At 46.2% G+C, this 25,293-nt stretch overlaps 1 protein-coding gene and 2 long non-coding RNA genes across 4 annotated transcripts in view; 1 reads left to right on the forward strand and 2 right to left on the reverse strand.

Moving 5' to 3' along the window:
* Nucleotides 1–9,054, reverse strand: part of LOC120102251 (uncharacterized) — a 32,166-nt gene extending 23,112 nt beyond the window's left edge. Inside the window, exon 1 of the long non-coding RNA XR_015686416.1 lies at nt 8,914–9,054. This is a non-coding gene — a long non-coding RNA (uncharacterized LOC120102251). The remainder of the gene's footprint in view (nt 1–8,913) is intronic.
* On the forward strand, nt 1–23,883 carry Cpa4 (carboxypeptidase A4). Of its 2 annotated transcripts, none has more exon segments than NM_001109346.2 (11): nt 1–86; nt 5,552–5,633; nt 6,052–6,186; nt 7,781–7,876; nt 11,358–11,459; nt 12,651–12,758; nt 13,385–13,495; nt 14,819–14,909; nt 16,577–16,776; nt 17,513–17,597; nt 22,210–23,883. In NM_001109346.2, coding segments are annotated over 11 exon segments (1,266 nt in total). In that variant the 5' UTR covers nt 1–18; the 3' UTR covers nt 22,398–23,883.
* Nucleotides 20,914–25,293, reverse strand: part of LOC102553416 (uncharacterized) — a 20,371-nt gene continuing 15,991 nt past the window's right edge. The window contains exons 5-7 of the long non-coding RNA XR_015686418.1: nt 24,438–24,596; nt 24,047–24,280; nt 20,914–21,078 (exon numbers count right to left, since the gene is read on the reverse strand). This is a non-coding gene — a long non-coding RNA (uncharacterized LOC102553416). The remainder of the gene's footprint in view (nt 21,079–24,046; nt 24,281–24,437; nt 24,597–25,293) is intronic.

Here is a 25,293-nt window from a genome sequence, read left to right on the forward strand (position 1 = left end):
GACTGGAGCCCTTGAGACATGAAGTGGTTACTGTTCTTTGGGGCCCTTATCGGGACAGGCATCTGCGGCCGAGACAAGTTCTTTGGGTGAGTTCCTTTTGAACCTTATTGTCATTTAGTTATTTCGCCAACTTGGGAGCCAAATGGAGGGATCATACTTTAGGGTGGTAGGGCTCAGAGGAAGAGCTGGGCTTTTCTATCTCCTCTGTCCCAGCGTCCTGGACCAGCCACCTCTCTCTGAAACCTGATTTCTCACGTGGAATCAAAGCTAGCGGTCTCTACAGCCCCTCCCCAGATCCTTAATCTCGGGCTAATTCTGCGTCTTCCTCCTCCTTCTTTCTAAGCTCAGTTCCAGGTATTTCCTACACCATTAATTAGGAAGAATGGTCAGAAAGGCTTTGCCAGGGTTAAAGGGAAAAGCTGGGTTCTCATGCTTCAGGGACAGATACTCTCCAACAGTGGTGCATCCCACAGGCTTTTGGACAAGGAGATCCGATGGGTCTTACCTAGTTACAGCTATGGAACTGTACTCTTCGTGAGTGTGTGCTCCTAGGCTCTACATGCTCCACACAGACACCTCGTAACACTGAAGGACAGGAAGCCAGAGAGGCAGGGGAGATGATTGGGATGCTCCAACACCATGGTAGAAAAACTGTAATAGAACAACGCACCTCGGCCTAACATTTTGCCTTTTGCAAAGAGTGTTCACGTGCATTGTCTTGTGGATCATGTAACAGCTCTGTCGGGCAAGGGTGTTATTTTCCTTAATTTAAACATGGGATGGGGTTGGGGATTTAGCTCAGTGGTAGAGCACTTGCCTAGCAAGCGCAAGGCCCTGGGTTCGGTCCCCAGCTCCGAAAAAAAAACAACAACAACAAAAAAACTTATAAACATGGGAAAAAAAAAACCCAAAAAAACAAACCAACCCATCCTTAAAAAGGTTAAGGGACCTGCCCAGAGCTACTCAGCTGGTGAGTGCGGGAGCTGGAATGCTGACCATAGAGCCCATACCCCTTGCCTGTACCTCAAGTCAATCCCATGGAATGCTCTAGCTCCCCGTCTACCTGTGCACGCGGGTTTATTCTCTGTCGTGGTGTCTGGTTGAAGGGACTGGAGGATTGTTGATTGAAGCAATTACTTACATGAGACGGAGTCATTTTTATGGGGATGATGGTTCATACCTGTCTCCGATGCCAAATAGCTTGGAGGAATTAGGCATAGCAGGTGGCCAGGGAGGCAGATTTTTCCCTCAGGCAGCTCAGCAGTAGGTGTGTCAGAACTGCACTGCACTGTGTGGGCTGATGCATGGAGCTGTCAGGCTCCCACTGCAGCTATCCATGGAGCTGAAAATCTCTATTTTGCAGCCCACAGACCTCTCTGGTGATACAATGGGCACCTTCGCCCGAGACAGTGGGGCCGGGTCCCAGAGTCTCCGCTGCAGGACCTGTGCATTCAGAGGGCTGTGTGATGGGGCCGATGACAAATGGTTTTAATGAAAGCATCTCCAAGTCTGTTCTTACCTCAGAGCGGGCACCTCAGTCAAGGTTGAAGAATCTTTGCTGGGGTCTATGTCCTGGTCACCCAGTTCAGTGAATATACAGAGCACAGGGGACCTGGCCTCCAGCCTCTCAATGATTGGGAAGCCAGGCTGGAGACTGGCTAACGGACGGACGCAAGGCTGGTGATGTTTTCCCACCATCCTGTCTCACACCCTTACAACTTGTTTTCCTAGTTCCCTGGTCACTCTTGTTCTGCTGGTATCATCTGCCCTAGTCTTCAGATGTCTTAAGGATGAGACAACAACCAGGATACATGGAGGTGCTGGGTGGGCGGAGAACAGGAAGCAGTTGCAGAACTGGTTGTTGTGTCAGCCAGTGGTAGCCGGCGAGCATCCCAGGGTTTCTTGGGGGCGTCTCTTAATGCTATCAGTCATAGCTGCTAAGCCTGGGCAGGAATGTAGGTGAGCGGTATTGGGAACTGACCACTTGGCTGGCACTAGGGGGAGGGACAGAGGCTTAGTCAACAGAGCAATTACTGATTGTCCTGAGTGCGGCCCAGGTGTGAGGATGAGGGAGAAGACATCACCAATCATGAATGCTAAAGGCATTTGGTGCACTGGGAGAGAGCCGGAAGAGCTGGTAAATATCCATCCAGAGCAAGAGGGGCAGACAAGCACCTGCAGATCCCAACATTCCCTCCCCTTCACCCAGGGCAATTTCCTATCTCCAGAAAGAGCTCAAGGTCAAGGTCTTGGAATGGAATTCCAGCTAGTGCAGATGGAGTGCTCAGTCACCTGCATGGCCATGAGCCGGAGAAGATATTCTTCAAGTAGAGATAAGGTCAGTGAAGGCAAGAGGGAGACTGCCTTGCGTATGGCACCCACTCTGCTTTGAGACACCACTATGCTAATGTTCGCAATGGTAAACTAACGGCAGACCCCACTCTGCCATCGCTGCCTGTTTTTAGTGCTGTCATGTCTGGCTTTGTTAGGGGAAGCCTCATGAGTGACATGAGCTTGTCTTGAAGATTCGTGGGGAGACTGCCCGGCACTTAAGGACCGGGATTGCAAGCAGAGGGAACACCATGTGCAAAGGCCCACAGAGGCAATAGTGTGGGATGGACGTGAACTCTCAGGGGAGCTTGAGCCAAGAAGGTGTGCAGAGGTGGAGGAGAGATAAGGAGGGTGCTCTACTGCACCCCAGTTCTTCTGCCTTGCTTCTTCCTGCACACCACAGATGTCTGTGTCTCTGAACTGTGTAGCTTGGCCGATTGGGACATGATAGAACGGGCTGTGAGCTTAACCCATTCCAGGGCCAGGGAAGTCAGTGTGCCCCATCGTTATGGGCTGCGCTGGGAAGTTCTGTTGTGACAGTGCCATGTTGGAGAAAGGAGCGGGCAGTGCACACTTTGTAGCGTGGGCACTGTGTCATCTATTCTTACTCCAGAGTTCTCCATCAGTCCTTCTGCCCCGTCCCTTCTCCATCCCTACTCCCTCGGTGTGACTCCTCTAGCCAGTGTTATTCTGGCAAAGGCTTGTTTTTTCCACCCAAGATGTCGACCCTTCTAGCATGGTCCTCAAGAAAAATAATTTGTTTTTAATGTTTTTATTGATGTGTGTGTATGTGCACGTGAGCACAGGTGCCCAAGGAGGCTAGAGGCATTGGATCCTCTGGAACTGGAGTTACAAGCAGTTTCGAGCCAGCCAACATGGGTCCTGAGACTCTAACTTGGGTCCTTTGCAAGGGCAGTACATGTTCTTGACAGCCAAACTGTCTCTCTGGACCCAGCGTGCTCATGGTAAAGACACTCCCTTTTCTGGAGTGTTAGGGACAGGTGGTCACAGAGCATGCATTTGTCAAACTAGCTTTTGTACTCAGAACGGCTTGCCCTCTAGTAAACCCTCTTCAAGGTTCCTTGTCTATGACAGAAATGATAGTTTGACACTCTACCTTCTCCAGGCTATAATCTAGCTCTTTGCATACCCAGTGGGTTATGTATTAGGCAACTTTCTGCTGCTATAACAAAATAATCAAAGTTGGGTGTGTTACTTTTTTTCTGCCCCTGTGCTAAAATACCCTGACCAAAAGTAAGGGAGAAGGGGCTTATTTTGGCTCACAGTTTAAGATGTAGTCCACCATAATGGAACTTCATGGTGGGAGAGACTTGAAGCAGCTGGTCATGTTGTTTCCTTCGAAGACATAGAGGCATACATGTGCTTAGCTACATTCCTGGTTTTATTCAGCTTAGGTCCCAAGCCCAGTGGGTGAGGCCACCCTCCTTTACATTGACTCTTCTCACCTAGTCTATACAGTTCCTCACAAGTGTGCCCAGAGGCTTGTCTCCTATGTAAAAGTCCTGTCGGGCTAGTAATTACTATTAACCATCAGCCTGGATAACATACACAGAAAAAAGATTTATTTCATTTATAGCTCTGGAAGGCCCTGTCTGTTCTGCCTTTGGTGAGGGTTCCTGTATATGGCACTGTAGAAAGAGCGTGGGTGAGTGGTGGAGACCATGTGGCAAGACAAATGCCAGAGAGACTTGGGTGACATGCCTATCTTTTAAACCTTCTTTCATAGGAGCCGGCTCTACAAAAACAACTTCCCAGGACCCACTAAACCCTTTGAATGCAGCCTTTCAACTGGAGGTCAGACTTCCAGGGCCTGAACTCTGGGTGCATGTTCAAGGCATATCTACACCATAGCAGTTCGATGAGGATATGTCAGATGAGGTCTCTTCTAGGGCATTCCCCAGGCCTCATGGGAGGCTGTTAGCTGCTTACCTTGAGGACCTAGTGGGAAGGCTAGCGTCAAAGGATGGGCTTGTAGAACCCTGGGACCTTATCCAGTCCAGTCACCTGTGCTGAGGAGAGCTCTGGGTAGTGGGCTTGGCCTAAGTTTTCCCAGAACTTTCTAGAACCAAGTAAAACTGTGGAAGTCCATCCAGACTGAACCGGTTTTCTGGTAAGGAGCCTCCACGTGAGCCCCACATTTAGCTCCCTGTGACAGAGCCATTTACTCTGTCAACAGGTCCTTCAGCCCACATCCCACTCCAGCAGCTCCTCCGGCATTCACTCACGTCAAAGGGATGACGCACGTGACAGAGTCGAGTGCGGATTCATTTGGGCCGTCACCTAGCAACGCCTAATGGCTCTGCTGGTTCTCCGAGTGAGCTGAGAGCTCAAAGAAGGCTTTTCAGGCGTAGCCTTCTCCCACCCACGCAGGACTTGGGGGCCTCTTCCCCTGCCATTGCTGCAGACTCTCAAAGATACATGCAAAACAAGTACAGGACAAATGACAAAGGGGGCGGGGGTGGGCTGCCATTGTCAGGCCTCTTCTGGGAGCTCTCAGGTCCCCACACACAGCCATGAGTTTCAGGTTGAGCCTCATACTGCAGTCCGCATTCAGTTACATTGTAAATTCAGTTACATTGTAAAGCACACGTGGGGCAGGGAAGAATAGCTCGCCCTTAGCACCCTCCTCCTGGCCTTCCCAGGATAAGAGGGTCTGTTCCCAAACGTTCCCAGCTCTCGCCAGCACGAAAGTTCCATCAGGGTTTCAGCCCTTGCATTTGACAGTGAAGAAGTGTTTCTTTATGTCTTGAGTTAGCCTGGAGCCTAACTCAGGGACATTCCTTTCTGCACAAATATATGTTTTTCATTATAAAGTAATATGACCGCATTACAGAAAACAGATACAAGGGGGAGGGGGGGGAGTAAAGCCATTCTCTAATCCCACGACCCAAACGAGCACTGGCAGCAACTACTTTATCTCCGTTGTCTGTTTTGCTTCCAGGCCATCTGCTTTTTCCATGCTGGTAATCATGGCATTCGTACAGCTCTGTGTCCTGCTCTTTTACTTAATATCCCCTCAGTTATACATAGGCACTTTCTCATCTTTGCCACATCGTCTTGTTTTTAATGGCTATACATTGTAACCAAAGACTAGATCATTTCCTTTCACCCGACCCAACTCTGTCTGGGTTGGTGGGTTTGCGAGTCCACTTGCTAGCGGGAAGCTCATCATTATCTTCTTTCCCTTCCCCTTCTCCAGGGACCAAGTTTTTAGGATTAATGTCAGAAATGGAGACGAGATCAGGAAACTGACCGAGCTAGTGAATTCGGACCACTTTAAGGTACGTGGTTCTAAGGTTGTCCTCTTGAATGTTCTGAGTTCGAGGGGGAACAGATTCTTGTACTTCTTTTTATCCCTGCAAGTTTTCTGTCCACAATGGAGGCTTAGTCAACATGCCATTCACACGAGCAAGAGGGAACGCAGAGGAGAAGGCCAGCGGAACTCGATTCTGCAGCTCTATTCAATGGGAGGCCGAGCTGCCGGCTCCCTACCTCTAGTAACTCTCACTATTTCTTGAACTTTGCCAGGTACTGATTGCTGGGCAGATCTGACCAGCTATGTTTGTGAAATGGGCGATGGTTGCCCTCGGGGCAGGACTCGGGGAATCATCCTGGCTTTTGATAGTGGTTGTAAAGAACATGAGCTCCATTATGTTTTACCCGAACTGTCTTTTAACTTGATCGTGTTTCTGTTCTCAGCTCAATGTCTGGAAATCTCCCTCCACTTTTGATCGGCCTGTGGATATTCTCGTCCCTTCTGTCAGCTTGCTGCCAGTCAAGTCCTTCCTGAAGTCCCAGGGTTTAGACTACTCAGTGACAATTGACAACCTACAGGTGGGTAGGTTAGGGACTCCTACTAGTCTTGCCTAAGACTAAGGTACTAATCAGTTTGGGCCAGGGAGATTTAAAAATGTCTGGCGTCAACATTTTCAGCTTCCAGGAGAAGAAACGGAGACAGATAGGAGCAGAGTGTAAACGTGTTTCAGGAAGAGTGTGTTACAGATAGGCGGCTACACGGATCTGTTTCTGAGTCTTGACTTCGCTAACCACTGGTGTGTGTCCCTGGGCGGGTTTGCCTCCATGAGCCTTCATTTCATCTCTGCTTAAATGGTGATAATGATTAGTATTTCAACTATTTCTCAAGGCAATGCTTCCATTAACTACATACAAGGCATCAAGCAGTAGTTGGCACTTCATAGATTCCCCAGCAGCCGATCATTCCTCTCCCCTTTTGTATTTGAAGTTAGAAGGCAAGAGTATCAGTATGGGCTACTGGGAACTAACTAATCAGGAGAGGTATCTTTTAAGAAAGGGGGAATGTCACCAACAGCTCCCAGCAGAGGGGACATTGCCATTCAGCCCCACAAACCTGTACTGAACAGCAGGACAGTATCTCGGGCTCACACTCTCTCCTTCACAGAGGTGGGTTCTGGACTAATTGGTGATTTGGCCTGGGATTCTCCTGATGGTGTGAGCAGCTGTGAGTTTATTAATCATCCTCACATGTCACAGACATCTGCCAGGAACCTTCAAAGTATGAGTGGCTGTAAGAATCTCTTTGTTTCTCAATGGCTTCCCAAGCTGTGTGCTTCAGAAGCACCGGATATCAGATGCAAGCCGATGTCCAGAGGTTTCACGCTACAGAGATGTATAGATTTCATACTATAGGAACTACAGAGATGTATACTGTAGAAAAGCATAGGTTGCTTCCAGGGAGCAAAAAAGGGTTTGAATGGAATAATGTAAATCAGATATCAAAAAGTATAGTGATACACAGGCACACACAGAGACACACACACGCACACAGACACACACACACAGACACACACACACAGACACACATGCACACAGAGACACACACACACAGAGACACACACAGACACACACGCACACACGCACACACACATATGGAAAAAATCCCCTTTTTAAATGAAAGGCAGGACAATTTATTATTATTTCTAATTGTGTCACACTGACTGTGACGATTAACACACACAACTATAGACATTCTTCTACTGAGTGTGAACACTGCACTAGTTTCGTGTCCCAAAAAGTTATGGTAGAACCAAGAATGTAGGGAATAAAGACTTTAACCAGAAACTAGTACAGGTAATTCCATTGTCCTACCCTGCAGAATTAATATAAACTTCTTGGAAATTAGTAGCACTAGAATGATACATAGTTAAGACAGAAGAAATTATAGAAACAGGCAGCATGAACTTATGTTCTTTCGAGTTGTAATCTTTCAAGTTGTAATTTTTAACGTCTTGTCTTTTAAGTGCTCCAGCCCCCTTGAGACCTGGGACATTTGTGCTGCTTGTTAACACTAAGAATGCCACCATCTTGGCTGACCCCTCTAACCCGAGTTAGATCTCCAGGGGTGCCTTCACCATGTTGCTGTGTCTGCTTGTTTCTTTTTTAATTTTAGGCTCTCTTAGATATTGAAGATGAAGAAATGCAACACAATGAAGGGAGAGAACGGAGTGGTGACTTCAACTACGGATCTTACCATTCCCTGGAGGCTGTAAGTGCCTCTTGAATTTTCAAACCTCTCTCCTCACATCCACTTTCAGCGTGGTATCACTTCACAGAGGAGCTAAAACATGTCTACTCTAACCCCTTCCTCATGGGTTGCTTAACTCCTACCAACACCCGAGTGCCTGGGAAACACAGCTGCAGTTTTCCCTGTAGAAACCCTGCCCCAGAAGCCCTCTCGAGCAAACCAGGATATAATAGCCCAGCATTTCTAGCCCCTGTAATTCAACCTCCTCCCCATCGGAATCCCTAGCACAGAATAAAGTGCCATTTACTCCAGGCATGCAGACATGTGGTTATTTCCAAGGTTAACCAAATATTTCCACTCATTTATCATGGCTCTTCAGCACGTACGTTTGCCCCACAATGCTCTTTGGTACTATGTGGAGTTAGAAACCACTTCATACAGACGCCTTTCAAGGTAGGCCAGACTTCCAAATGAAAAACTTGGAGCCGAATCATTTCATATGATACTGGAACCTGAGAAATCAGAAGGGACCACAGAACGGAACAGCCTCGTTCACGACGCAAGTCTCTTACTTCCCAAGCCCTCTATCCTTAGTTTGCAGACTCTACTAGCTTGGGTCCTCCCTCCCGAATCTAAATAGCTGTTCTTCCTCCTCTACCTTAATACATGCTGTTCTTTACGTGCAAACATCATGTTCCTGGCAAAGTTTTCATGAGACATATACTTTTAAGTTGTTTTTTTTTTTCCTTCTAGATGAGGGATTGGTTCAAAGGCTGGCTGACTGTTTCTACTTTCCCATGATTGTCAGTAGCTTTGCTCACTGTGTACACTTCCAACCACAGTGCCCCTTGATCCCTCTTGTGACCAGTGACATACATCTGCAAAACAGCTGGGTGAAGTTAGGAGTTCAGTTCAGTCTCGGGCCATGGACGAAAGCAGAACTCGGCCCACACAGGGATCAAACCCGTAACATTAGCCTCATTAATGTGGGGCCCTCCCGAGCTGAGCTAACCAGTTACAAATGTCACTCTGAGACCAAGAAAGACACATCTACTTACCTTACCAGCTGGTCTGTTTCACTTTCTCACCCGCTTGCTTCTGTTTTCACTGACTTGGGTGCTCCTTGGAGAGTGACCTCCAGCTAGCTCTTGCTTCCAGTGGCCTGTTACTGTGCCTTCTCTCTCCTGGCCAGCTTATTTGGGATTCTTTCTAAAACCAACATTAAATAGCTCATATCCTATGACCATGCAAGTTTTTTAGAGCTCCAGTGGGAATTCTACATTTGTTTCTGCCAGGACTTCTGGTTTCAGGTCCTTTGTGTGATAATATTTGGCATGTGAATCTGTCTATCTACCTACCTACCTATCATCTATCTGTGTGTAGGCGTGCATGTGCCATGGTGCTAATATGAAAATCAAGAGGACGATTAACTTTCTCCTCTCACTATGTAAGTGCCAGGAATCAAACTCAGAACTCATGTTGTTAGGCTTGGTAGCAAGTGCTTTTACCTGCCAATCAATGGTCCCTGCCTGGCTGTTTGGCTGGCTTCCTTCCCTCCCCCTCCCCTCCCCTCCCCCTTTCTTCCCCTCCCCCCTCTCTTTCACATGATAAATGAGTGGAAATATTTGGTTAACCTTGGAAACAACCACATGTCTGCATGCCTGGAGTAAATGGCATTTTATTCTGTGCTAGGGATTCCAATGAGGAGGAGGTTGAATTACAGGGGCTAGAAATGCTGGGCTATTATATCCTGGTTTGCTCGAGAGGGCTTCTGGGGCAGGGTTTCTACAGGGAGAACTGCAGCTGTTCTGGAACTTGCTATGTAGACCAGGTTGGCCTTGAACTTACATAGAACCACCTGCTTCTGCCTCCTGAGTGCTGGGTTTAAAGGCCAGTTCCACTATCCCCAACTTGTTTTAACTTACTGTAGGTTACTCTCTTTTTCTTATGGCCCAAGGTATCTACTTTGGTTTTCTTCAGTGTTAGAGTCCATGGGTTGGGGGTCCCTTCCCTTTTATTTTGAGACAAAGTCTTACGTGGTATCTTGGCATGGCCTCCAACTCCCCATGTAGTTAAGGATGACCTGAAACTCATGATCCTCCTACCGCTACCTTCTGAGTGCCAGGGTCATGGGTGTGTACTCCCACCCCTGGTTTATGAGGTCCTGGGGATTGAACCCAGCACCTCATGATTGCTCAGTAGTGTTCTATTAACTGAGTTATGCTCCAAACCTCCCAAGCCCTTTTTGTATTAAATGAGCATTCTATTTCTCTGCCACTTTCTACTTTATTTACTGATTATTGTTTGAGAGGGGTGCTCTCATTGAATCTGGGCTCAGTGATGAACTAGACCAGCTAGCCAGTGAGTCTCAGGGACCTTCCTATGTCTGCTCCCCCACCACTAGGGTTCCAGGTGCATACCACCACACCCAGCTTTCTATGTGGGTGCTGAGGATCTGGACTCAGATTGTCTTGTGTGGTAAGCACTTAGTTTACTGAGCCATCTTCCTAGCACTCTCTTTGCGTTTATTAACACAAGCATTTATATTTTCCTTTTTTTCTTTTTTCTTTTTGGTTTTTGGAGACAGGGTTTTCTGTATAACCCTGGCTATCTTGGAACTCACTCTGTAGACCAGGTTGGCCTTAAACTCAGAGATCCAGCTTCTCTCCCTCTCAAGGGTTGGGATTAAAGGCACTGCCAAGTGTGTCTTCTTTTCTTATATTATACACAATCTATTTGTTTGATTATATGGAGACACACACACTGTGAATTGTTTTTTGGCAATGAATCATATGTTGATGTTGGGCAGTGGGGACACATGCCTTTAAGCCCAGGACTCAGGAAGTAGAAGCAGGCAGATCTCTGTGAGTTCAAGGCCAACCTGGTCTACAGAGTGAGTTCCAGGACAGGCAAGGCTACACAGAGAAACCCTGTCTCCAAAAACCAAAACAGGGGGTTGGGGATTTAGCTCAGTGGTAGAGCGCTTGCCTAGCAAGCACAAGGCCCTGGGTTCGGTCCTCAGCTCTGGAAAAAAAAAAAAAAAAACAAAAGAAAAAAACCAAACCAAAACAAAAACCAAAACAGACCGAAGAATCACACTTTGGTGTATTATCTGTTTCAGTCTCTCTGCTTTACTCAAGTGACTATAATTTTGCATACAACTGAAACATGTCGTCATCTAGAAAACTGCAGAAGGCAGCTGTTCACACTGCTCCGTGCTGACAGTGTGGCCAACTCCAAGGTCAGGGTCTCAGAAGGAACTAAACACTGACAAGATAAAGTTCACAGACACCCAACTCATAATGGCACAGAATTTTAAAACACCACTGGGTTGGGTACAGTAGCACAAGCCTGCTATCCTAGCTTTTGAAAAGGTGAGGTAGGAAGGCTCCAAGTTCAAGACCGGTAATGTGCCACATAGGAACAGCCTATCTCAAAAAAAAATAAATAAATAAAATAAAAAAAAAATTAAGTGTCCTTGGTTTGCTTTTCTATTCTTCAGATTTACCACGAGATGGACAGTATTGCCACAGACTTCCCTGACCTGGCAAGCCGAGTGAAGATCGGAGAGACATTCGAAAAGCGGCCCATGTATGTTCTCAAGGTGAGGCCCCAGGCCCTGCCAAGTATCCTGACTGTACACAGACTTCTGGATCTGAGTGTCCAGGACCCAGCCCTGGGTCTGCTTAATGTAGGCCACGTTTTAGAGCCCTTGGTTCTAGGGCAGAGATAGTAGCTCAGAGTCATCTTTGCTCAACCAGATATTTCGATCGATTGAGTCCCCTGGCTTCATACTGTAGGGCTGTTAGAAATATCCCAGTCTGTGTTTTGATCGGAAGGATCAAAAAAGACAGGTTGTTAATATTCCTTAAGACTCTCAGAGGCCCACAGTCTGCCTTCCTTCTCACTAGCAACTTAGGACAGGATATGAACTCTGCTCTGCTTTTAGGACCCTTACATTATTATAAGGTAGATGTAATTTTTAAAGCCCAATCTGGGTTTGATGGCTGCATGGAGCCCAATTTCCAGATATTTCTAACACATTCGAGTCTGTACTGGCAGAGGAGGCACAGGGCTACGCCAGTGACATAAATTACATAAGTAATCCAGTTGAACGCATAGAAAAGAATTTGGGCATAAAAACCACGGAACAACTGGTGGTGCTAAGGATTTGCCAGACCCTCAGCATCGTAGGGGCCAGGTTTACAGCAAATAATAGTCAGAAAGGGAGCCGGACCGCTGAACTGGTTCCTTTAAAATAATTACATCTAGATTATTTGCCCATCTGATAGAGACCCTGGCTTCATTAGCACCACACTCTGACCCATAGAGCCCCAACGCTATGGCGAAGGCAGGAAGCAGAATTCATTACTGCCGTTTACAAAGAGCTATAGTGGAGCCCTCTCCTTCGTAATTTAAAACCGAATCCATTTATTATAGGAGCAGAACAGTCTGGTTCACGTCCCCTTGTGTCTCTCTGTTGGGAAACCATTTGAGAACTTTCAAGAGACACACTATTATTCCTAATCACACTAGCATTCTGACCCACAATACCAATTGTTTCTCCTTCCCATTTACTCCCAAAGCTGGAGAGGTTTGGGCTGCCCAGAGTTTCAGCCAGCCAATTAAGCTCCCCAGTCACGGGTAAGCGCGATAAATAGATGGTGCCCTCAGGAACATTTGGTCTCTGAATTATCTTAAATGAATTAAATGAATGGCAGCGAGCTGGGGAGAGGAGAGGTGAGGAGAGACGTGGACTGGCAGGTCACTTTCTGGCCCCTTTTCCCTTCTGCAGTTCAGCACGGGAGGAGGAGGCAAGAAACGGCCAGCCATTTGGCTGAATGCAGGCATCCATGCCCGTGAGTGGATCTCACAGGCCACTGCCATCTGGACAGCAAGGAAGGTCAAGAATTCTGGTGGGCCTGGGGTGGGGGGTTCGCAGTATCCCATGCAGTTGGGCCCAGGGGATGAGGTACAAGGTATGTGGCACAGACCTGGTAGACTGGGACCTTTGCAGATGGGAGAAGTAAATAGTCAAAGATCATCCCATCATGGTTAAGTGACAGTGTTAGCGAGCAAAGCTAATGTGCTTCAAAGGTGGGCCTGAGAGACGGATTCGCTGTGGGCCCTGCAAAAGGGATCAGAGCCTCAGCACCAAACTTAGATGTGTTTTGCCTTCACCCCCTTCCAAGCCCTGCAGGTCTTTTAGGTTCCCAGGTTGCCTCCAAGATCCTTCGAGAAAGTGTTTGGAGGCAGCGCTCGGAGGGAGGGATAGTGTCTGTGGAAGGCATGAACAAAGCCACCACCCCCTCACTCAGCTGCTTGCAGTTGATATTGTCATGCAATCTTGTCCTCTGGCTTTGAGGGACTCAGAGGGCTTTTCAGAGAGCCCATGGGGACTTCAGGGAGGTTTCAGAGAGTGGAGGCCATCTTGGGGGGTGGATCCTGGGTATCTCAGGGAAAGACCTGGTTAGACCTATGGGCCTAGACCACCATGATGTAGCTGACAAGCATATTGTCTCTGCTTAGATTGTGACTGATTATCAGAAGGACCCAGCTGTCACCTCCATTTTAGAGAAAATGGATATTTTCTTATTGCCTGTGGCCAATCCTGACGGATATGTGTACACACAAAACCAAGTGAGTAATTCTTAAAGGCCGGGGCCTGGATTGAATTCCCCAGGGGATTCTCTGTTTCTCTGGTGCCCCTGGAGACCATTTCCACCAACGTGCATGTCAGGAGCTCCCCTGGGACTTTTCTTTTCTAGTTATCCTCTGAGCTGAGAACCACTAGGGAATATATTATTATTTTTAGAGAGAGTAGTCTAAGGAACTCTCTATTGTGGGTCTTAAACAATTTTCAGCATTTCACTATCTTCTATTCATCTTTCTCTCTCCGACACAATTTATTTTCTTGACATATTATAAAGCAAATCCCAGACATCATGTTATTTCATCTACAACAACGTTAGCATGCATCTCTAGCTGATGATGATAATAATAATAAAACCCCAAACCCAGTACACCACTGTCACCTTTGAGAACTAATGGAAGTTCTTTAATATCCTCTAACACCCCCCCATTATTTTAAAGCTGTCTCCTAGGAGTCAATTTGTCGAAGCCAGAATCTAATAAGGTCTGTGCACCGCACCTGTGGCTGGGTCTCGGCAGTCTTTATTCATTCAGAAGCACCCCAAACACATCCTTTTAAAATGTCATTCATTTGTTGGAGAAACTAAGTAATTTCCTGTATAATGTCTCACATTCTGCGTCTGGCTGATAGCTTCTTTGTTGTACGATTTAATTTCTTCCCTTATTCCCCGGTCGGGAGTGTGATTGAATTCAGGTGACTGTCTTAGACAACAATTGGTGCTGTGCGTGTCTGTGGCATGGGTGATTTTCAGTGGACATTGCTTTGACTTCTGCATGAGCCAGTAATTAGTCAAGGCACTCAGATGGGACCAGTTTGGTTCTTGTATAGAAAGTTCTCATCTCATTAGGGCACTTTGGGGGAGTCACTTTTTTTTTTTTTGAGGCAGCATCTTGCTAAGTTCTCATCTCATTAGGGCACTTTGGGGGAGTCACTTTTTTTTTTTTTTTGAGGCAGCATCTTGCTATGTCTGTATTTTTGACCGGCTTGGAACTTTGTAGAACAGGTTGGCTTCAAACTCACAGAGATCTGCCTGTCTCTGCCTCTCGAGTGCTGTGATTAAAGGTGTTTGTGTCACCATGTCTGACTCAAAATCCCTTTTTAAAGCCAGAAGGATACATCATTTCCTGTGAGGGGTAAAAGCAGACTGCCCAGGCAGTAAAGACTGGTGTCTAGACACACTGTTCCTTGCAACCTCCAGTAGCCCCAAGTGAGGGCCACATGCAACTCAACCCCTTTACTGTGGTCTTTGCACCGAGAGAAACTCTTCACTGTATCTTGACCTACCCTTGGGTGGTTGGTGGCTTTTTCAGAACCGATTGTGGAGGAAGACACGGTCCCGGAACCCAGGAAGCCGCTGTATTGGAGCTGATCCAAACAGAAACTGGAATGCTAGTTTTGCAGGTAGGTGGGGGGATAGTTTCAAATCCCACCAGCATTGGATGAACCTGTCCATATGCAGCGTGGGATAGGGAGCTGGTCTCTGTACTGGTTTTGTTTTTCCGTTTGCTGAAAGACTCGAGGACATGCCTCAGGCTCTCTGTGTCCCTGTGTTCTGTTTTGTTTTTAAGTCTTATTGTTGTAATGTTGAAAGGGAGTGAGCCAGTAATCCCCATCCTCCCGAGAAAGCAGTAAGCCAGACAGTCTTTGCATTGTGATTATGATCATGCTAATTATAAATATTTATTTATTTAATTTAAACTACTAATTTATTAAATTTAAATTCCACTACTGAGCTGCCCTCTCAGCACCTGCACTAACGTTTAAGAAAGACCCCTCACATCTTCAGATTCTTTGACCCAAGGCCCTTCCTTAGTCCTGGCCGGTCCAGCTTGGCCTGCTCAAGTTGTAGAAGGGTTCCTGACGTCAAATCAAAAGAGAGCAGTTAGTACTGTTACTCTAATAGGCAACAGCCTGTAGCAAAACGTAAATCCCAGCAGCCACCCTTCTGTTTGTATGAATCGGTGGCTAACAGTCATGGAAGGTGAGTGCAAATTAGGTGACCCGGGTCCTGAGGTCCAGATGTTTAAAAACCATCCCCACGAGAGAACCAACTATTGTCCTCTTCTTCTTACTCAATGAATGGATTTTTGCTCTTGAAACTCAAGAAATAATCTTAATATTGCAAGGCTGATAAAACTTACCAAATAAATTCACCTTCCACTTTTAAATCTAGTAGTTCTTTCCTATGAGCACACACACACACACACACACACACACACACACACACACACGTGCTTCGGGTGCAAGGCTAATGGTGGACAATGTAGTGTATGAAACCCTGTCTTGAAAACAAAAACAAAATTAATCATATGTAACTTTATTTTAGTTTTTGCTGTTCTGTGAATAAAATCCAGGGCAAGCCCTCTGCCATTGAGCTATACTCTAGCACTCCAATATTTTGTTTTCAATGAATTTGTTTTAATTATAGAACCATCATAAAAAAAAATCACAGGGGAAATGATTAGAGGATAGTAGTCAGTCAGTCACTCAGTCTCTCTCCTACACACACACACATACACACACACACACACACACATACACATACACACATACACATACACACACATACGTACAAACACACACCAAGGCCTGCTTCACTGTGAACAATGCAGAAAGCAATCCATCTGTATACCTGTTAAATAATCAAGAGATTTCTAAAAACCACAACAATAGATTACATTGGCAGTAGTTGGCCATTAAGACCTGAACCAAGAGAGTAAGTTGACACCACAATAAATGGAGTCATTTTCATTATTTATTGGTTTTCATATTAATTATCGAGAACACTTATTAATTACAACTCGTTCTTGAGTGTGACATTAATTATTTATGACAACTGCTATTAGCACAATATGAGGTCAACTCTATCCACTTAAAGAAAGCCCCAATACTTTTCCTCCTTACTTGTAGCAAACCCCAAACTCCCTCTCTGTCCCCTCAGAATCTGTAACTGCAATGAGATGATTCTTGGGGGCACCTGACAAATAGCAGCCCACTTGTATTAAGGGTACTCATTTCTGTCTTCTTGACCCGTGGGTTACTTGTCACTGATCAGTTCCCCTCCACAGGAGAGGGGGCCAGCAATAACCCTTGCTCTGAAGTATACCATGGCTCCCACCCCAATTCTGAAGTGGAGGTGAAATCGGTGGTGGACTTTATTCAAAAGCATGGGAACTTCAAATGCTTCATTGACCTGCATAGCTACTCACAGCTGCTGATGTATCCCTATGGGTACTCGGTCAAGAAGGCCCCAGATGCCGAGGAGCTGGTAAGTGATGAAGGCCTTCTTCCTGGCCCCAGCCTGCTTTGATTTTGGCATGGCCAAGGTGGCTGATCTACAGCGTTAGAGGGCAAGTATGGGAGCCCGAGGACCATGAAGAGCCCTGACCAATGGCTCTCTGCCCTTAGTTTTTGACCCTAGTAAGTCAGATGGCACAAATCAAACTCCGTGAGTTCTAAGACTTTGTCCAGCCTGCATTAAGTTCTAAGGTTAGAACAGGTCCTAGGCTCATGGTTTGGTTGGCACCATGATGGGAAAGGGGGGAGGTGCCTTCTCTCTGGTTAATGGAGAAGTTAGAGAGGGTATTGGTCATAGCCTGGGGACTCAATGTCAGAAACCCATAACTCATCCCTGGAATAGAACAGGCACCCCTAGGTGGACTGTAGGAATAGGGCGGTATTTTCAGAATAGCTACAGGCCTATGCCTCCATGTTGGACTGAAAAACTCTCCCCCCTTCCCACCACCAACTCATGACTAGATATGGACCAGAGCTGGTTCTCTACCCAAGGCTTTTCTCTTGAATGCACTTGGCCTTCTCTCATGTTCCTGAACATGACACTCCCCTCCCTTAGGCTATCTCAGTAATCTAGCTTAGTGAGATTCCTGCAGGGTTGGCTGGCGGCTCTCTGGGCTTTCTGAAAGCTTGCATGACGCCCTTCCAGACAGAGCAGAGAACCTCAGAGTGCTCACTGATATCTGTTCCCCTCCATCTTCCCTAATCAGGACGATGTGGCGAGGAGTGCAGCCAAAGCCCTGGCTTCTCTCTCGGGAACCAAGTACCAAGTGGGACCGACTTGCACCACCGTCTGTGAGTATCACCGGGCGTGAGCTGTTTAGAATGCACCTTGGGAGGAAACTTGAGATGGGGTAGGAGAGATGGGTGCTTTATTTCCTGTGTTATTGCCTGGTTGTCTTAGTGGTTAGTAACAGACCAAGATTCGTGTCAAGACTTTGTGACAAATGGCCGCTGTGGGCGCCATCTCCATCAGCGTCGTCATTCCTTTCCTGGCTTATCATGTTCCCTTGATAAGTTAGGACCTGTCAGCCCGGAGACTACATTCCTTGTTTGTATTAAGGCTCCTAACATGGCTTATCAAAAAGTTATCAAAACCTCGCTTCCATGTATATGTGTGTGGTTATGCTGGCTGGCTGGCAAGTACCAGAGATCTGATTGTCTCTGCTTCATCAGCATGAGCATTACAGACCTGTGCCGCCATGTCTGCAGGTACAGACCCATGCCACTGTCTGCTTTGACCTGTGCATGTGTGAATGCTGTAGACCCGGATCCAGGCCCTTTATGCTTGAGTTGTTTCTGTAGGTACTATCCATTTCTCAGAGGAAACTCACAGCCTTGTGTTGGGAGATGGATGGCAGAGATAACGGGTATTAGAAGTGGCCTAATGGAAGGGAGCCCTTTAACTAGGACTAGTATCTAGGAGGAAAAAAAAACCCCACCAAATCTCCAAACCCACACCTGGCCTTGAAGCTTGAAGGATATATATATATATATATATATATATATATATATATATATATATTGTCTCATCTGAGCATTTTACTGGATTTCTGTTGACTTCTTGCCAGTTATCTAATTTTGGGAGTCTGTCTTCAAGTGATGGAAAATGTCAGACCGTACAACTCTGGCTAAATGGGAAACGTGAGTGTCAACACGGGAAGTAGAATTCTCTTCCTTTGTCAGGGAGTGTGTCCCTCTACAGCGCCTTCTCTATAGCAACCACTGTACCTTTGCCTCAGATCTGGGTAGACTCATCTCAGCTGTGGGTTACAGAGCAACATAAAGCAGTTAGCATGATGCTGGGGTTTGTCTTGCTAATTGCAGCAACAATTCATTAATTATTCATAGTTTATTGCTATTAGTGTTGTTAAATGGGGACTCTTCAGAGGACGCATCTGGAGACTTTCTCCACCCTCTGCTTAATCAGTCAGAAGTGAACCACTGACTAAGAGAGACTTGCAAGGACTAATGGAGACTTTCTAGGAACTCCTTGAGAAGTCTTCCCATAGGCCTTTGTGGGTCACCAGGGTCCCTGCTTTTGGGTGAAACATCAGTTTAAATAATGACCTTGTTCTCTTACATCAAACACATTCTTTCCCCCAGAGTGAGCTGTGTCAAGTCAAGGGATACTCACCAGATGCCTCTCCCAGGAGGGAGGCTCCCCCAAGAGTACCTCAGAGCCATAAAACTTCCTGTCTTTCAAGAACATTCTATATCTTTTTTAGGCCTTCTCGGCTCCATTGCTTTCCGAAAAAGCAGGTTTTTTGTTTTTGTTTTTGTTTTTTTTTTTTAATATTAAAAGTGTCTAACCCAGGGGCTTTGGCATATGCTCTATCCATGGTTGACGTCTGTCCCTCTGAGCACTGGCCTTTCCTTGGAGTCACCATTTGAGATAAAAGTAGTTCACACTTTCTTACCTTCTTAAATAGAACATAGGAAAGAGAGTTCAGCGTACCCTCCCCCCCACCAGACACACAATCGAGTGGTTTTCTGAAGATCATGACACCCCAAGGACTGAATATGCCTAAGGTCCTTCTGCTAACTAGCCTGTCCCATTTTGTTGCTTTAAATCTTGTGTCTGTTTTTTCTCAGTTAATGCTTTTCAAAGTTAGTCTAGAAAACAATGAACTCCATGACGGTGTTCTCATGCATCTCTGTCATGCTCATACATTTGTCCCCTGTCACCCACCTCTTACTGGTGTGTCTGCTCTTTAGAGTCTTACGGCTCCTTCCTCCTATCAGACCGGTGTGGCCTCGTGCTCTGCCTCCGAGCCGTCTGCCTCTTGCAATTCATCCCTTTTCTCTTTACTGCTTCTGATTTACTAGGGGCTTCTGATCTAGTAAGTTCTTGGGCTCATCTGACTGGGATAAATCATGGTTTTGAAGGGTGTTTGCGACAATGTTATTTATCACCGCAAATGTCTGGTAAGCATGTAAAGTCCCCATTAAGAGAGGGCTAGACAAAAATACAATTGGAGCGTTCATACAGGGAAGTATCAAGCTTCCCTTAAATGATTCTGGTGGATCAATATGTTCTAATAGGGAATGATCTTCAATCTACTTTTCAGTTAATTGAAAAGTAGAATGTGTAGAGTGTTGTTAAGTGTGTGTGTGTGTGTGTGTGTGTGTGTGTGTGTGTGTGTGTATGTGTGTGTGTGTAAGATCTGGGAGATAGCTTGGTTAGGAAAGGGCTTGCTGTGAAAACATCAGCACCTAAGTTCAATCCCTCAAACCCATATAAGTAAGCCAGGCATTGTGCTGTCTGTATTTAAGTCAGCACTAAGGGGATGGAGGGAGCCTCACCCAGTGGGTGAGTTGCAGGCCAGCGGGAGCCCCTGTCTCTAAGTATAAGGTAGACAGCACTGAGAACCAGCACCTGAGACTGACCTTCTATCTCACACGTAGCACATTCATGCATCCGCACACACATGTGTACACGTGCACCCCACATGAGTATGTATATGTGCAAGCAAGAGTAGGTGCTCGCTGAGCAAGGAATTAGACAAAACGAAGTTTATGAACTTGATCAACTCTCAATACCAAGCAGTATCCTTCCTGCCTGCTTCAGTATCTTAGGTGTGTTTTGAACTACTTGAGTTTATCCTGTAATGGACACCCTAGGTATTGGGGTGGTTGGTTGTTTTTTTTTTTTTTTTTTTGGCCAGGGCATTTCTCAGGGTAGAAAGACTGTGGGGGAATCACACAAAGGTTTCTGAGAACGGAGCAGAGCCCATTCCATTCCCTTGGGAACAGGCAATCTCCGTGGAAGCTGTGTCTCTAGAAAAGTCACACACATGTCATGAGAAATGGTTCTCGGGAATAAGGGAACGGAAGGGCCTGCGCTTACATTTATCAGATGTGTTAATCCACCAGATGGACCTCAAGTAGACTGGATGGACCACTTAGAAGGATGTAGGCTTAAATCCCATCTCTACCCCTTTCTGTCCGCATTTCCTTAGCTGCTTTACCCAGGCTGAGTCTGGACTTGCCCATCCATAAACTAAGGGCAGTAATGGCCACCACCGGATCTTCAAGATTATGATATCAGTGGATATAAAGTGTTGGATATGACAACTAGCTCATGGCAGATACTGAAAGAAAAAGAATATCTGCTCTCACCATTATTTTATTAGTGACAGTTGAAGGCCAGTTCCTGCTGTGGTAGTTTGAGAAGAAGCAGAAAAAATAGACATCCTATCTCTTTCAAGTCTTCTGGCAAAGGGAAATCCCAAGGAATGTGCTTCCTTTTCCTCTGTGTATCAGTTATCTCTTGCTGTGTAGAGAAAAAAAAAACAACAAACAAAACTAAGCTAAAACCTCTGGGCTTCACATGATAAACATTTCTTCTCTTTCCCTGTTTGTGTGAGTCAGGAATTTAAGACCATCTTATGGGAACCAATCTGGGGCAGGGTCTTGCAGAAGGTCATAGTTAAGCTGCATTCCCGGATTGCAATCGAGCAGACCTCAGGGCTGGGTGGTCTGCTGGTGGGGCGGCTGGCTCCAGTGCCTGGTGAATTAATGTCGATTCCTGGCAGGAGGCTGCATTTCCTCACCCAGCTGATGCATTTCTTCATTGGGCTTCCCGGGTGCCCTTACAGCAGTGGCAGCTGGTTTTCCTAGACCCAGTGACCTGAAGACAAGCAAGGCTCTCATGACAACTTCTTTCTTTAGAATCCTGTTAACTCTGGATATGAGGCCGGCTTTACTTCTATCTAAAAGAGGATGACCTAGGGGACCATTTCGAGGGGACAGGGGTCACTGGTGCTAGAGGGGTTGCTTGCCTCACTCTGTCCTTAACAAAGTAGATTTGAGTTTCCTGAAGGATTGCAGTGATTATACATACATGCATATGTACATATACATGCTATTTGTATCTATGCATGTTTAAGTATACATGTATATGAACATGCATGTAGAGAAATTTACTGTCTTTTCCTATCACTCTACACTTAATTGAAGCCCGGTCTCTTTGCAATTCAGCTATCCTACCCACCTAGGCAGCTTGCTCCACGGATACCCTGACTCTACCTCCTGAACATCGAAATTACAAGTGGGCCACCATGGCTGATCACCATTATGTGGATTCTAAGGATCTGAACTCTACCACTCAAGCTTGAATGGCAATCAGTTCGCCCACTGGACCATCTCCCCAGTCTTAGGAATGAGGATTTAAAAATCTTAGTTTGAGGCTAGAATAGACCTTCACGGTCTGAGATGACCTAAGACATATTGATGGAGATGGACCCTGTGTCTTTAGAACATGTCTCAGGGCCTGACGACTTTGAAAGAACTCTGGATCCCAAGGAAGTCCATCCACACGGAGCTCTCACTATTTTCCATAGGAACCTAGAGGTATTCTTGAATGGAAGTAGGCTTCAACGGTTTTTTTCCTTCTGACTTACAGATCCAGCTAGCGGGAGCAGCGTTGACTGGGCATACGACAACGGCATCAAGTATGCTTTCACATTTGAGCTGAGAGACACTGGGCACTATGGCTTCCTCTTGCCAGCCAGCCAGATCATCCCCACTGCGGAGGAGACCTGGCTAGGGCTGAAGGTCATCATGGAACACGTTAGGGACAACCTCTACTAGTCAGAGAACTCTCATATTTTACCCCTTAGACCACCGCAGTTAAAGATCACTTCTTCATGAACAGGTCGGAGCCTTCTGGGTTGGTAGAGAACTCAGCTGGCTCCTCTCCAGCCTTGCTTCCAGAGGTCACACATCCTGGTGGCCAGCATGTGAGGAACACTTCCTCCGTGTGGTGGTTGGTCCTGCTGTTCGGCTGAGCCTTTGGTATGCCTCTCTATGTATGCAGCTGGTTAGGCAGGCCACGAGCAAGGTCATTGCTTCCTGGTAGCCTACGGCTACCTCACTTTTAGATCTTCGATGGTTCTCTAGTCTCTACATGTAGCCTCGGGCAGGGCTCCATGGGAGGTGCTGAGAGAGGCAATGCTTGCCTTAGAACTCTGTAATTTCTCCTTTAGACATGTTCTCTCTTTTCTCCTTTAGACAGGGTCTTACTATTTTGCCCATGCTAGTCTGAAGCTCCTGGGGTCAAACTCTACTCCCATCCCTAGTCTCCACAGTAGTGGTATGCAGCTCAGGAACACACTTTTCTTTGAGGAACAAATCCTACTTGCCCACCATCATAGCTGTTCCTACTCTGCTTGTTCCTCCTACTCCATTTCATCATATCTTCTTCTTCATCATCAATCATCATCATCATCATCATCATCATCATCATCATCATCATCATCATCATCAATCATCAACACTGAAACAGGATCTCTATGTAGACATGACTGTCCTGGAACTTGCTATATAGACCAAGCTGGCCTCAAACTTACAGAGACCTGCCTGGCTCTGCCTTCAGCATCCATTAAAGGAATTAAAGACGCCTATCACCATACCTGGCTCATCTTAATTCTTTTCCGTTGGCTTGCGTACACAATTACAAGGTTCAGTGTTCAGATGATGCCCACTTTCGTAACCCTCTTTTCTTTATATTTGGTGTTGCTGGGATCCTCACAGGGGTCAGTTGGTTATACTGTAGGTGATGCTCACAGGGCTCGTGGGGAACCCGGGGCTAGACTGCAGGGACAGATTAGCACCATCTGTCCACTGGCCTCCCCACCACTCTGCCTTTTGAACTCACTTCAAAGATTTTGACCTCACACCACAGGTCCTAAATCATCCTATAGCCTGGATAACCTCAGGGCCTCCACACATTCCAGCCAGGGGTCTGGTGTACCCTGTGGTTCAGTCTCCTGGTCTCTTTCCTCCTGTGTTTAAAGTTACCTTCTATTTTGCATCCTGGGCCCTGAGTACCTACCTGGAACAAGACTTCATCATCAGCCAGACACTTCCTGTTCTCTTCCTAGCACACACCATCTGCCCTATTTGTGTTGTGGTTTTGTTTTTGTTTTTGTTTTTTTTTTTTGTTTTCTTCGGCGTTTTTTTTTTTTTTTTTCTCTCTGTTTTCAATCATGTCTGTAAATCTTAACCTTCTGCCTAGGATTTGGGCAGCATCTAGTATGTCCTCCTAAGCCAATAAATATTCAATATGGTCTCATGATCATCTTTTATTCTTTGCTTTTACCTGAATAGAACTGAGCTACAGTCTTGAATATGCAGCTCTTTATAATGTCAAAAGCAAATTTTACCCCCGTCCCTATCTATCGCATGACATGTATGAAAGCCTATTTCATCAGGCTGAGGGGCCTCTGGGGCAACGTTACCTTGGTGATTTCACTCTGGCTGGTTCTACTTCCTTGGTTTTCACTCCAGAAGCTTGATATTTAGAGCTTCCACATTGATTAGACCCAGGGATGCTGACTCACGCCTTTGGAGCCCAGATGAGGCCGATGATAAAATCAGAATATGAATTTATTAATTTACATCATGGCATGTAACTGTTTAATGGATTGGATCCTCACGTCGGCTGAACAGTATATTCTCAGTGCATTCTCTCCCTGTAGGCAAGATACATGGGCAGCCAAATTATAATCAGAAGGTTGCTTAGTGAGCAGGCGTCGGAGCAAGGAAAGTTAATTACAGCCTATGATTAGAATTTTTAATGGCACCCAGCTCTAATAGAATGATATGTCGACTTCTATAACCAGAACACACCTGCCAGCTGGTCACTTGTGTTGGGTAGTGAGGGCTGCTCCAAATGTGACATCTTTGTAGTCACCACAATGCTTGCCTCTGTGACCCACCTGTGACCTAGCTCCATTTCTGGCCACCGCCCTCCGATTGAGATTTTTCCTTTAGATCCTTCAGGGATTTCTTAAGCAGGGCATGAAGAGCCATAGGAGAAAAAAAATAATGGCACATGTGACTAGAATAAAACATAGGACATTAGTTTTTTTAAGAGACGCGGCAGAGTTATAGGAAGAGAATCACAAAATTCATAATGCACACAACAAAGAATGCATGCCGACCGGCAGATCAGTCAGAACACGAATAACCCTGTGGGGAAATTGGGCAAGCTATTTGAGCATATATAAGCATGTCGTGCAAGAGGAGGGACGTATGTCTGACAAGCCATTTTTGAAGGGATGATGGGTGACGGAGGGCATGCAGAACAAGGGGGCCACTCCCCGATCATTTGGTTAACAAAAATGGAAACGTTGGGCCGGGTGCGAACGGAAGGCTCTCTTACACATTCTTAGTGGACAGATGAATTAGTAAAAACCACGAATGTGGAAAACAGTTCATCACTATCGCCTGAAGTTTATAGCTTACGATGCAGCGACTTCCACCCCAGAAGCCAGACTGAGAGATCCAATGGGAGATTTAGGCAGGGACAGTCATAGAGGCTCTGCTTGTCCCAGGGAAGGCCGGGAATAACAGTCGACATCCCTGTTGACACTGATAGATGAAGCATGCTATGGTCACATGCTGAAGTCGTGTGCGTCAATTAAAATGTACTGCTTTTCTTTCTTTTATTTTTTAGAGAATTAAAACTGCAAATCCACACATA

The sequence above is a fragment of the Rattus norvegicus genome, chromosome 4, assembly GCF_021556685.1.
Source record: "Rattus norvegicus strain SHRSP/BbbUtx chromosome 4, alternate assembly SHRSP_T2T, whole genome shotgun sequence".
In the NCBI taxonomy this organism is placed as follows: Eukaryota; Metazoa; Chordata; class Mammalia; order Rodentia; family Muridae; genus Rattus; species Rattus norvegicus.

Coding starts and splice junctions, on each gene's coding strand:
- Cpa4 (XM_087659012.1), top strand. CDS start 7,808: ATGCAACACAATGAAGGGAGAGAACGGAGTGGTGACTTCAACTACGGA. Junction 12,759..13,384: donor CCATCTGGACAGCAAGGAAG/GTCAAGAATTCT, acceptor GTCTCTGCTTAG/ATTGTGACTGATTATCAGAA. Junction 16,777..17,512: donor CCCCAGATGCCGAGGAGCTG/GTAAGTGATGAA, acceptor TTCCCTAATCAG/GACGATGTGGCGAGGAGTGC.